This window comes from Coffea arabica, chromosome 6c (genome assembly GCF_036785885.1).
Source record: "Coffea arabica cultivar ET-39 chromosome 6c, Coffea Arabica ET-39 HiFi, whole genome shotgun sequence".
NCBI classification, from domain to species: Eukaryota; Viridiplantae; Streptophyta; class Magnoliopsida; order Gentianales; family Rubiaceae; genus Coffea; species Coffea arabica.
The window spans coordinates 61,443,392-61,456,110 of NC_092320.1; the positions used below are offsets into that span (position 1 = coordinate 61,443,392).

At 34.1% G+C, this 12,719-nt stretch overlaps 1 protein-coding gene across 1 annotated transcript; it reads left to right on the plus strand.

The window, feature by feature from the left end:
- Nucleotides 1–276: 276 nt before the first annotated feature.
- LOC113693428 (transcription factor bHLH19-like) lies at nucleotides 277–3,002 on the plus strand. Its single transcript, XM_027211972.2, has 5 exons — nucleotides 277–550; nucleotides 880–951; nucleotides 1,155–1,688; nucleotides 2,075–2,431; nucleotides 2,666–3,002. Exons 3-5 carry the CDS (start codon nucleotides 1,173–1,175, stop codon nucleotides 2,747–2,749), a joined length of 957 nt encoding a protein of 318 aa, XP_027067773.2. The 5' UTR covers nucleotides 277–550; nucleotides 880–951; nucleotides 1,155–1,172; the 3' UTR covers nucleotides 2,750–3,002.
- The last annotated feature ends 9,717 nt before the right edge of the window (nucleotides 3,003–12,719 follow it).

Sequence of the window (12,719 nt, forward strand, 5' to 3'; positions counted from 1 at the left end):
TAATAGCATCAAGGTATTTTTGACAAAGATTACACTCAATTACATCATTGTTAGTCAAACATTGAATTTTTTGTCTACTAATGAATTTTTGTGAGGTCTCAAAAATTAGAAGTTTTTGGTTTTGATTCCTCTATCTTCCCCGACTTTTTAATTCCGTCCTTCCCCCTACTGGAAAAAAATAATAATAAAAAAAAAAGAATCTCGTACAAACACCATAACAATATAACTGTAAACAAACTAATGCAATAGACAGGATAACCAGACGCAACAGCACAATTGCACCTGCCCCATTCTTGAGGGGTGGGGGGGAGGAGAAGTCAAAGCAGTTTGATCATTTTCACACGTTCCAACAATGCTGTTTTTCTCCCTTCACCATCATCTGAAGGCGACTTGGCAACTGTTTAATAATTGAAGCTCTCTCGTTCTCTCAATGGTTTTGATGGAAGTTGCAATGCCATAAAAATCAGAAAGTATTCCTTACCAGCCCCCTTCGAAGAAGTTATCGCAAAAAGTTGTCGCAAAATCAGCTCTTACTTTTCTCCTAGCTCTGGTAAGACAGAAACCCTTGCCACCAACCATATTCATTTCGGTTGTCCTTCATACAATCATCAACTAGATTATCACACGTCTTAATCAGATGAATATGGCAGCATATCTTTTGATCTTCAGCTTTCTGTTTCATTCTACAGTACTAGAGGATATCTGTTTCAAACTTTGGACGATTTGACTAGATTTATGCCTAAAATTCTTCACATCATCTTTACCGAGATTTTCTGTCTTCATGAACTGAGATCTAAAGAAAATTCTTCTGCTTCTTGCTAGATATTGTTCGCCACTTCAAATTTTATCAAGATTTATATCTTGGCTAATTTCTTCCAGGTCTTGTTACAAGAAGGCCAATTGATAATTTCTCCAATGGATCTATTACCAGAAAAATTGTGAAACGAGTCGGTGAGTTTTCGAGTTTTGACTTATTGGATTACGGAGGGAAATATCTTTTTTTTATATATATATTTTTGCATTTTCTAAGCTGTGTTTAAATCGAGTGATTTAACGAAATATTTGAAATCCCCTCAAATTCCTTTATCTTGTCGAGGTTTTTGAATTTGTAATCCACCAATTATTAACAGAATTTCAACACCATATTTCAATAGGAATTGGATGAGCATACGATGAACAAAATGAAGTTAACTACTGGCCAATCAGTTGATACTTGTTACCTCTCGTTTGCGAGTCCTGCCTCCTTCAAGTACTGCTCATCCTCTCCTTCAAACTCGGGTCCTCATAGAACTTCTCGAACTACCATTCTTAAACCATCTATTTCAAGGTTCTGCACCACTTCTGACCAAGAAACTTTCAAAAGACCCTCTTCTCTTGCTCCTACCAATACGATTTCATTTGGGAACCTCAAATCTCCAAATTCCGGTGACCATCAGCACCACGAAGAGCTAAGTTTCAGTCCTAATACAAAGGTAACTATGTTGCCTCTGAACTTCTCCACTGGTTGTCCATCTTGCTTAGAGGAAACTGATCAATATGCTGCAATGAGATATCAACTTCCTGTCAAAAGGGCTGGTACTAGGACACCATCTCAGGCGCAAGAACATCTTTTAGCAGAAAGAAAACGACGAGATAAGATATCTCAGAGATTCGTATGTTTGTCAGCTCTAGTTCCTGGCCTAAAAAAGGTACCGGCATTTTAACTTACTTCCCATTCTTTACCTCAAAATTATGCTTTTTGTATACCTAGACCATGTCCGTGTGTCTTACCTGATTTAATTTTCAATAGGCTTAACATATATGGACTACTAGATTCCCACTCGCAAGTTTCATGTATCTTAAAATTTGCATTAAGGCTCGATTATCTACAAATCTTATGGAAAAGATAAACTAAAGTTTTTATATTTTAAACTTTAGATTCAAAAAGTGAGGCTTTAAGTCGCCCATCAACGTTGTACAGTTCTTGCATTCCTAATGATAGTGGTAGAGATTAATATGCTAAAGAATACCCTTCAAATCTTGTAGCAAGTGTTTATCTCTTTTTGTGCTGCTCTCCAAAATTTTTTGTCTGCAGTTGGACAAGTCTTCTGTCATTGAAGATACTATCAAACACTTGAAAGAACTCCAGGAGCGCTTGAAGGCGTTTGAAGAAGGTAGAAATAGGAAGCATGATCAGGAATTAGTTGTTTATAAGAAAAAACAATGTATTCATTTTCACCAAGAAGCTTCATTATCTAGCTTTGATCAGTCATTGACAAATCTTGAAGTAAGAATCTTAAAAGGGAATGTTCTAGTTAAAGCCTGCTGCAGAAGACGCTCTGGATTCACGGATGCTTTTCTCCATGAGATGGAAAAGCTTGATTTAGTTATCGAAACCAGTAGCTTTATGCCATTTGCTGATAACTTGCTCGCTATATCTGCCGCTGCTAAGGTATTTTCGCTTCACCTTCTAAGGTTATTTCCAAATTGCATACTACGCTGTAAGCTTGATCATTTGGTGTAGACATGACTTTGTATTATAGAATCATAGGCAAAAATAGGCATTGAATTTTTAGGGCTTGAGTCAAGTTTGGTTATGAACTCATGCTCATTGTAACTTCAACATCATTTGGTGTATACTGTAACTTCAACTTACTACCTTAAGTTTTTCTCTGCGTGGCTGTAGATGAATGATGGATTCTCCATGACAGAAGAGAATCTTGCAAACAACATACGCCTGGCTATTGTAAAGCTCATCCATTCAAAGTGAGGGTAATGTTCATTTGATCAAATGGAAGGTGAGGAGCTTGCATGTTTCCTAATTTGTAGTCCACTTTTGAGTCACAAAGGCAAATGAGAAGGAACCCGAGTATAAAGCACATTGCCAAAAGAGGAAAATTCAAAGAAATTGAAGAATCTAAATCTGTTGATAGTTACTTAATTTCACTGTATTTTTATGTATATATGTCAAAGTTAACGTTGTATTTTTACATTCTCAAAACTCTATGTAAACATAAGTTCATTAATCCTTTTATTATTCGCCTTTCTTTTTGTTCACTTATTAGTCAGTTAATATAAGACATTTTTTAGAAGTTTTGCCCTGAGAAGGCAAATTAGACAGTTTAGGATTCTACAGAGACGGTAAAAATGAACTCCTAGCCTAAAATGTGGAATAAAAAGTCCTAATAACAAAGCTAGATCCAATTTTTAATTTACAAAAACTTGAAAAAAATTAAGTAATATACATATGCATAAATATTTCTTTATCTTAGAAATTTAGGGAAGAAACACACATGAAGTACCACACTACAAAGTGCAAATATGTTTGTCTCCATGTCTCAAGCACGTATTGGGTAGAAACATTAGTTAACGATTATGAGATCCTTGGGTTTGTCTGTCAACTCTTCTTTCCCCGTCATTTTTATAAGGCTTGGAGTCTCTCAATCATATTTTCTTTTTTAAAAAAAATGAGTGTTTTTGAACTCGGATTGACCGGTCGGTCCGATCGATTGAACTGAGAATCTACCAAGCATTCGGTCCGAGTCTCTTTGAAAAACCATATCAATCTAAGAATCGGTCAAATCTGATCAAAATTCGAGTTTGACCGAGAACCGCTAGAACCGAAAGGATCCCGGTTTTCTTCTTGTTTCCTTAATGGTAATTTATCCTTGCTTCTTCATATTGGCTGCTTCTTCCCTTTATTTTTCTTTTCCATCTTTTGATCTTTGACTAACTCCAAGAGAAACGAAGTAACAACCCAGATTAAGAGAAAAAAATTCATTCCCTGAATTTTCTAACTTGATTTCCTACAACTTAGTTCTTGAAATATTTGACATCAAATAGAAGGAAAAAAAAGAATAAAGCAAAGAAGGGAAGAGGAGAGAAAAAGGAAACTAACAAAGATAGAGAGAGTTTTCATGTGTGTTTGATTTGTGGGGATGAAGGACATAAAAAGAGTTACGTTGAATGGGAGGAAAAAGAAGGAACTAGGATAAAGTGAAAAGCAAAGGAATTGGGGCGGCGGCTAACATGACGTTGGGTAGGTTGCTCCAAAATTTTTCTAATAATTTCATTTTGACCCCATATTATTTTAAAAAGTATAAAATCCACCCATTATATTTTGTTTTAAACTACAAATTTACCTATAACTTTTAAGTGCATTGCTTTTGGACTAAATCCAAGCTCATCAAATATGTACACAAGTTGTAAACCACCAATTTAAAGGGAATTTTTATATATAATTTTAATTACCTACAATTAATATATATTTATGATGTCATCCAATTCGACGCTCGATTAAATCCGATCGAACTCATTGACCCCTAACTCCTGAACTCAGCCAAGTTGATACTCGGTCTAAGTCTGGAGCCATAGAAAAAAAAATAGATGTATTCAAGAGTTTGTCTGATTTGCCTTATCCATAAAATAACTATTCCTTAGAAACAGTCAAAGCTTAAGACTATCGAGCAAGGTACATGAATCTGAAACTGAAGATGAAGATGAAAGAGATTAAATGTTAAAAATAAATTATTCCTGGAATTTTACACAACACAGATGCATACTCATATTTAAGGCATCAAAATTTAACTCATGACGTGAGAAGAAGAATTAAAAAATGCATGGGAGATTGCTTTTCTGAATACTAATATCAAAGATTAAATGCTGAAGCCATTGATGAATTGGACAGCAGCAGAACAATATTTTATCACCTAAACTGTATTATGAAGACTTTGGGGTCTCGTTCTACAATAAGCTCGGATTTCAAATCAATCGGTGCATTGAATCTATTGTTATTTAGCAATGCAATGTTCACAGGGCAATCACGTTCTCTTATTTTGACAACCCCAAAAGCTATAGTTATAATTTTCCATCCAAACCAAGAATAAAAAACAGTTGTTGAAAAACCCGCCCTTCATTTCTAAAGAAAATTAGTCTGGTCAATTCCGTGAAAGAAATTTCTTATCCAGATCACCATCTAGCCTTGGCATCATTATCAAGAGCATCTTAAAAAAAAAAAAAACTTTTGTGTTCCTTGAACGAGTATCAACATAAAAATCAAATTCACAAGGAAAAAAGAATATAAAAATATGTTGTTTATATCCTATACTATGTAAATGTTGAGTATGTTATTCTCTCTCTCTCTCTCTCTCTGCTCTCTGTCAATTGCTACGTATAATTAGATGCCTAATTCGCTATAATTTTATTTGAATTGACTTTTTATGTACTGACAGTGCAGTAATTTATACATAATTGTACTCTATGAGACTAATCATCAAGGACAAACTATTCAATTAAAAGTAAATTATAAATTATCCTTCCCGTGTCACATTCATTTTGTCATCTTTGGTCGGCATATCAGTTGTTTTGGAGCTGAAATTTATACGTTTTCCTTTTTATATAGTTCAATTTTTTAATTACAATGTATAATCCAGATTATGATGTTGTCTAAAAATTTTGTTTTCTAATACGAAGTCTTGAATGCAAAAACATATCGTTAACCAATGATCACAATATTACTGCAAGATATGTAAACAATTGGCTTATGTATCATTGTGCAGCACTAATTTCCATGCTATCTACAGGCAAAATTTTCCTTAGTTGATCAAAGATACATAGCTAGTCTTTTTTCCCGGGATGCTAGGAAGAAAAATTTGAAAAATAATTTCCATTCCAGAGATATTAAAATGTTGAAAAAAGAATAAGTTTATTCCTGCATTTTTGGGCCTCACAGAATTTGGTTTGTATAGAATGAGAGCTCGCTGGCTGTATGCGATCAATTAGTTAGGAGGCACACATTGCATTTTAGTTGGGGATGTCATTTTTTGTATTGTTGGTGCTGTAAACAAATTTGTGATTTTTTGAGGGTCATTTTAAGCAGCAAACTAATAGAATTAATGATATCCTATGTAGAAGAGGAAGCACCCAAAAAAAAAAAAAGGTTTGTCTTGCTACCAAAATATAAATTTTTAGTATTGACCCAACTTTTTTATTTGATCCACCAAAATGTGAAAAAAAATTGCGATTTTTGAGGTGCATTTTATGCAGCAAAACGATAGAATTTAACACTACCAAGTGTGATGATATCCTGTGTGGAAGATAAAGCACCAAAAAGAAAAAAAGCACTGAGTAGAATCTTGCTACCAAAAGATTTTTTTTTTTTTTTTTTTGTTGCTCAGGAGAGATTAAGGTAACTTATTTAGGGGTGTAGTTGAGCATTTTGCAGTGGAACTCCTTAATTTACAAAGTAGGTGAAGGGTTTGTTCACGTTGGATGCTGACTTTGTATAACAAAATAATTTTTATTGAAGAATTTAATACATTTCAAAGTGTCATAACAACTTAATCCTAAGATTTATCACCTTTTTTTCCTTTAGAATTTCACAAATCCCCCGCTTTCAATTGACCGAATTAATTCAACAACAAAATTGTAGATAGCTACACCAACAAGGCACGTTTCAATTCCATGCTGTCACTATTTTGTTTTGCATTGGAGAGAACATTAAGTTCGTTTATTTTAGAATGAATCTTGTTGAAGGTCTTGGCAAAGGAACTTTAGAGTTTACAAATGTTGTTAGGCTCTGCTTCAAAACTACAAATTGCTTTTTTCATGTCCCATATGCAAAAATTATATAATAAAATAATTTAGTAAAGCATTTATTCCATCCTAAAGTGTGATAAAATAATGTTATCTAGGGATGAATCACATTCTTTTTCCTGCAAAATTTTACCCATGCCTCACAATTTAGTTTGCTAAGGAAAAAAAAAGAAGAATTAACTTCATATACCTAGACCAAGAAGAAGTACGTCAATTCCAAATCACAGTTACAAGCAGCATATGCACATTAAGCACGTGCATATCTTGTGCAATTTATCACATACATGTTGTCAGTGAATTTTTTTTTTTTTTTTGAATCCTTTTTTCTTAGGCATATATATGAAGTTAAAATGTGACAATTCTTTTGATATACAAATTGTTTTAATCTTTGGTCACTTTTTTTTTTTTTGAGAGAGTTGTGACTTGAAGATATTATTGGAAAATAATATGTGCCTCAAAAAACAAGTATATGAGCACATTATGGCAACAAACTAATTAATAGTTCAGGGTCTTGCATTGGAGAGAGTACTAAGCTCTTTTAAGATCATTCAATGAAAAGAAAATGAAGTTTGTTAATCTTCATTCAAATGGAAAGAAGATTAAGCTCGTAAAACGTCCATATAATTTGATGTAAAGCCTGCACATCGAAAACCCAAATGCCCAAATCCATCCAGCGGCTAATCTCCTAAAATTCTAATCAGCTACTCCATTCAGGCATTCACTAAAACTGACATCTTCCGAACATTCTTGCTCCATCTTCTTCCTCCCTTTAGGTGGTGGAGCTGTTTGCACTCACTGAATTTTGAAGAAATTACGTTTTAAGTTTAGAAATTTTTAAAATTGCTCCTTATTTGCACCCCTTAAAATGTTTAGAATTCTCTTTCCTATCATACATTGCCACCCTAAATAATTAAATGTTCATAATCATTGCCCTTCAAAGTGTTAAATATGGATGTTAATTCAAAGGTAATTTTCAGCGTAAATTATAAACACAATTTAGATTTAAAAGCATATTTGGCATAGGAAAAATGAATTTTTAAAATAGACATGTTTATTGGTTTTAAAGTACTCTACTGTTACTACAATTCTTGTGCTATCGAATTGACCCTCCTAACTCTAGGATCTTGATTAGGGATGTCAATTAGACTTTTTGAGTCGGGATTTAGCAAGTCTTTACGCAGCTCACAAATTATATAGATTTTTGGATTTCAAACTTTCAAGCTTCGATCTCATATTAAAAAGCTTTAACTCAATTCACACTATTATATACGTTTTGGGCTCAAATCAAGTTCGGGCCAAACTCATAATTAAATACATTATTAGATATAATATATTTTTTTATAATTATTAACTAATACAAATTTATATATAAATTATTAACATATTATGTTGTAATATGTATAATTATAAATTATAGATATTATTATATATATTTGACATATGTATAATTATACTCATTCATGGACTGGATTTAATCAGATTTGAATCTAGCAGAGTCCAACCTCGACTCACATATAGTTGGAGTTTAATATTTAAACCCAATCTCTACCTAGTACAATTAAAACTTAGGTTCAATGAGCTTTTTTGTGAGTCAAGCTCGAGCTTATCCGACCCCATTGACGGTCCTAATTCTGGTTCCGCCACTGCTCCCTTTCCTTATTTGTCAAAACAAAGCTATGTGTACTCCGAGTGAACTTGTATGTTTATGCCAACCAAATCAGTGTGGAATGACTATGAAATTGAGGATGAATAGAACATTGGAGAAGGGAGGAAGGAAAGGAATGTTGGGCTCGTAGGTTAGGGGAAAGCAACAAAGAGTTGGTCAAGAGGGCAGCTGTGGTTTTAGTTTTTGATGATAAATTTTTTTTGTAGTTTTTTCTTTATTAAATATATCTATGGCAGAATGAGACATTATTCATTGTGTCAAGGTTATTGTAGACATTTCGTAAGATTAAGGGAGATAGGAACAATTTTTGAAAATTAAAGAGTACTATCTGAAATTATACCATAATTTAATAATTAATTTTATATATTTTAACGGTATACACACACACACACACACAGATATATATATATATATATATATATCCTTATACTATATAAGATTGAGTTTTGGTAAAAGAGGGGGTTGCATTTCAACAGCATAGGCAGGGACTTTTTGGAAATGTAAAATATTCTGTAGTATTTTACAAGCTATCGGTACAAGTGAGGGAAGCTTGTGATTAGGTATATTAAACGAAATACCCTTATTTATAGACATTTAAAACTTTATATTGTTGAAATATCTGGATATTTATGGTATGTGCAATTAATCTACAACCATTTGTTGCTTTTGGTACAACACACATAAGCCTGTGGGTTTCTGAAATTATTTAAATGGCCTTCACACATCATAAGTGCGCTGTTTGACTAATGGTCGTCGAACTTGGAAATCACTTGTATAGGGAGCCCACAAGTGAAAAGGAATAAGAAAGGCCAACCTTGCTCAACTGTCATCGTTATTAGAGCTCAGGTGTGGAAGCATCACCTTTCAGACCTTCTTCTCTATCATTTATATCTGAATTTAATGACCAGAAACGTGGGCTTACAATAGCTCCTGAGTCTGAAACAGAATGTCACGTTGTTTCCCCTCTCACCCGTGCTTATTGCCGAAACACTCCATTTTTTTCTCATTATAGCCTCAATTAAATAGCCAGACGTTGGTAAGTTAATGCCCAACGGCTGCGTTGGTTTTCTATGCCTCCTTTTCACATTTTTCAGTTTCAACCTTTTCATATTCTGGAATTGAGATATTTTTTTATGCCCTTGTACTGCATAAATCCTTGGCATGGAAACAATCACCGCCCACTGAAACAGGAAGTTGCGGAGGGTCCGACCGACAATCTTTACAAGGGTCTTAATTTGGGATTTGATGAGGCTTTCACTTGGCCTCTACTTCATTTTGGTCCCATGTTTTCTTCATTCTGCTACAGCTTGTTCTTAATTACCTTCTATTGGTAAGTTAATGACTCACTCACTTGAAAACCGATGAATGTGGACATTAGCAGCGCGTAGTCCTGCACCACAGAACTCCCTCGGCTTACTTGCTTCCTTAAGCCAAAAGCACCAAGAGTAGCTATTTCGACAAGAAAAAGCAACAGCATCCCTGCGTTGCCTCCACTTTCAACTTCAGCAGTCAGAGTAGTTGAAGCAGGAAGTTGCAGAGGACCCTCGATCATGTATGTTCTACACTCATCATGTAGATGCTGAAGTTGGGACCAAAATAAAGAAACCACCAAGAAGCAACGCATCTAACTGCTGTCTATTACAACATCTACATGAGTTTACTACTATTCGTATCACTAAATAAGTAGACATACATGATATTTTATTCAGCTACTCTGCTATCTATCTCATAGTTTTTATCTGAAACAATTTTATAAATATTTGTCCGTACAACTTTGAGAACTTGCTGCATCTAATTATTTGTCTTCGAGAACTTCCTGATTCTAATATTGGAAGACTCTTATGTTGTTTGTCTTATAATCATACCTGCTTCTAATTATTTATCGCAATGTATCATTATTTATCCAACCAAAAAACCTTCTTCAACCACATGCACCAAACACCTGTGCGATGCGCGGGCACTCCTCCCCTAGTATATATATATATGGTGGAGCGGAGAGAGAGAGCATATTAGGCAGCTAATAAATCAGTAAAGCAGAAATATGAAGAAAAAAAAAAGGAAACTGAGGATCGTTGTTGACGGAATGAATTAGAGAATTGAATAAGAGGAATCAATTCTGATAATTGATCCACATGCATATGAGATTGATTAGAGATCGATGTTCATCAATCGAGCTTATTACAATTGAGAGAGAAGAACAAGAAGATTACAATCATCGAAAACTGTTTCTCTTCTGCATACTAACGTTTTTATACACAATTGTACTAACTTTTTCTTTAAAAAAATTTTTTCTAATAGGAGATGAGTGAGATCTAAGAAGTGGGGTGGAAAAAAGTGGATTTGAACCCAAGAACATGTTGGAGAAAGCGGCCCGAACAATGCTAACACTTGAGTCGTGCTTGAAAGCACTGTCCTAAGAAACTATTTTAGGGTATTGAAACGTTTCCCCAGGATTAAACAAGTCTCCCTCTACTTTGTGAGAGGGACGTAGAACCAGCAAAAAAATCTTGTTTCTAACCCAGCAGAAAAGCAAGAATGTTGTAAAGGATAGACAAAGGAGGAGGTAGAGAGAGTTTTAAAGTGTAGACTTAGTTTTTGCAGTGCAAAATGAGCCTGGCAACTGGTTCTATTTATAAGCTTCACGGGACGGAAGAAGATAGAATTTTGAAAGCTAATTTTCCGTGAGAATAGGCTTGCTTCGTGCCAGACTTTATCTTTTGAAGTAGTCAGAGGTCTATCCTCTATGGTGATAAGTTTGGAAAAGGTCAAGTCATTTGAAAAAAAGCCATCCGAAGCTTAACTTCCTATCTGGCACTTGAACGTGCCTTTTAGTCAAAACTTATCTTTGAAAACTTCTCCATCAAAATAGAAACAACCATTTCTGATGAAGTATTATCAGATAAAGCTCTAGTCCGAAACAAACAGAAAAAATCTTTTGAAATATCAAGTTTTTACAACAGAACACAACACTTCTAAATCCTGGAACCGCAACCTTAACACCAGACGAACTAAATACTCGCACGCCCGGCGCACGTGCTATAACTCTTGTAACAACTTCCTAACTTAAAAATCTAACTTTCATCATCTGCTAATGAATTTCCATTAACCTCAGGTAAGCAAAAATATGATGATGATGAAAGACTCAGAAACAATAGCAAGTAGTTGCCAGACGTCCAAGGTTGAACCTAGTTTCCTTAAGTCATTTCTTGCTTAGGACCAGTCCTTGGTTTGGTTGCATTATGGAGACAATAATTTCACCAGCGGCCGTTGACCATTGGAAGTCAAGATGAACGGAGCGGACTGCGGAGAACGGAATTACCGGAGCAGAGAGAAGTATACTAGGAAGCATCAAATGTATCAGTTGGCTGAGAATAAACGCAGTTCTATTCTCATCAAGTTCATCAAAGCTCCCGTTCATGTCATTTGGCCTCTGCTTAGGAGGTTTGATCAGCCCTGGAAGTGTAAATAGTTTGTCAACAAGTGTGTTGTGCTGGAAAATTTTGAGATTTGAAGTCTTGGAGTATCAAAGATTAGTTAGTTTTTATATTTTAAGTTTAACAACATCTTATGTGATAAGTTATTGTATCAAACTATTTGATTTCTAATTTAAGTTCTAGATAGGATTATAGGTGTGATGCATCAATTGAGATATTTACATTGAAACATAGGAATAATGAAACTTTAACTACTTAGGTTTCATGTGAGAATTCTTTTACTATGCCAAATTGCTAATGTTCTATCTTAGGTAACATTTTCACGACTTTATGTTTTTGTGATCATTAGCAGCAAATAACTTGTTATTTTGGGAAAGCTAGTGGCCCCCTTTTTTATCAACGCATAGTATTTTAATTTTATTATGTGAAATTCATAAATCATATTTGTATAATAAATTTTCCTAAACCTACATACTCGCTTGGTTTGTTAATTAATCCAGTCATTATAGTGAAGGACCTTATTATATTGTCAAATTAACTACAAATCCACCTAGTTTAGAACTTTTACACTATTGATGATGTTCAAGTTTTCAAAAGAATCCACTTCTGCCTCATTATTTTAATTTAAACATGACTGAAAAATGTAAAACTGCTTTTCCAGGCCATCATGGCATATACTAAAACCCAACAGATGAAATAAAAGCTCTGAACTAAGGAAATTTTAGTATTAATTTTCAAAGACAAGCATCAATTAAAAATTAATGAGTACTAGCACCTATATGCAACCCTTCTCTTTGCTATACTCACCCTACCTTTACGATATGAGTTTGAAATAATGATCCATATATTTTCTTCAAAGTTCAGTTCTTTGTAACCTATTACTAACATTAGATAGGTTTTAAAATCGTGCATAAGACGTGCTAGTGTTATTGTGGTAGCTATATGTCTATAAAGTGTTCTCAAACTTTATAAAACAATAATTAGTCCCAAAAAGATAACATGGATATAAAATAACACAATAGTGTAGTTGAAAAGTCGATATTGAT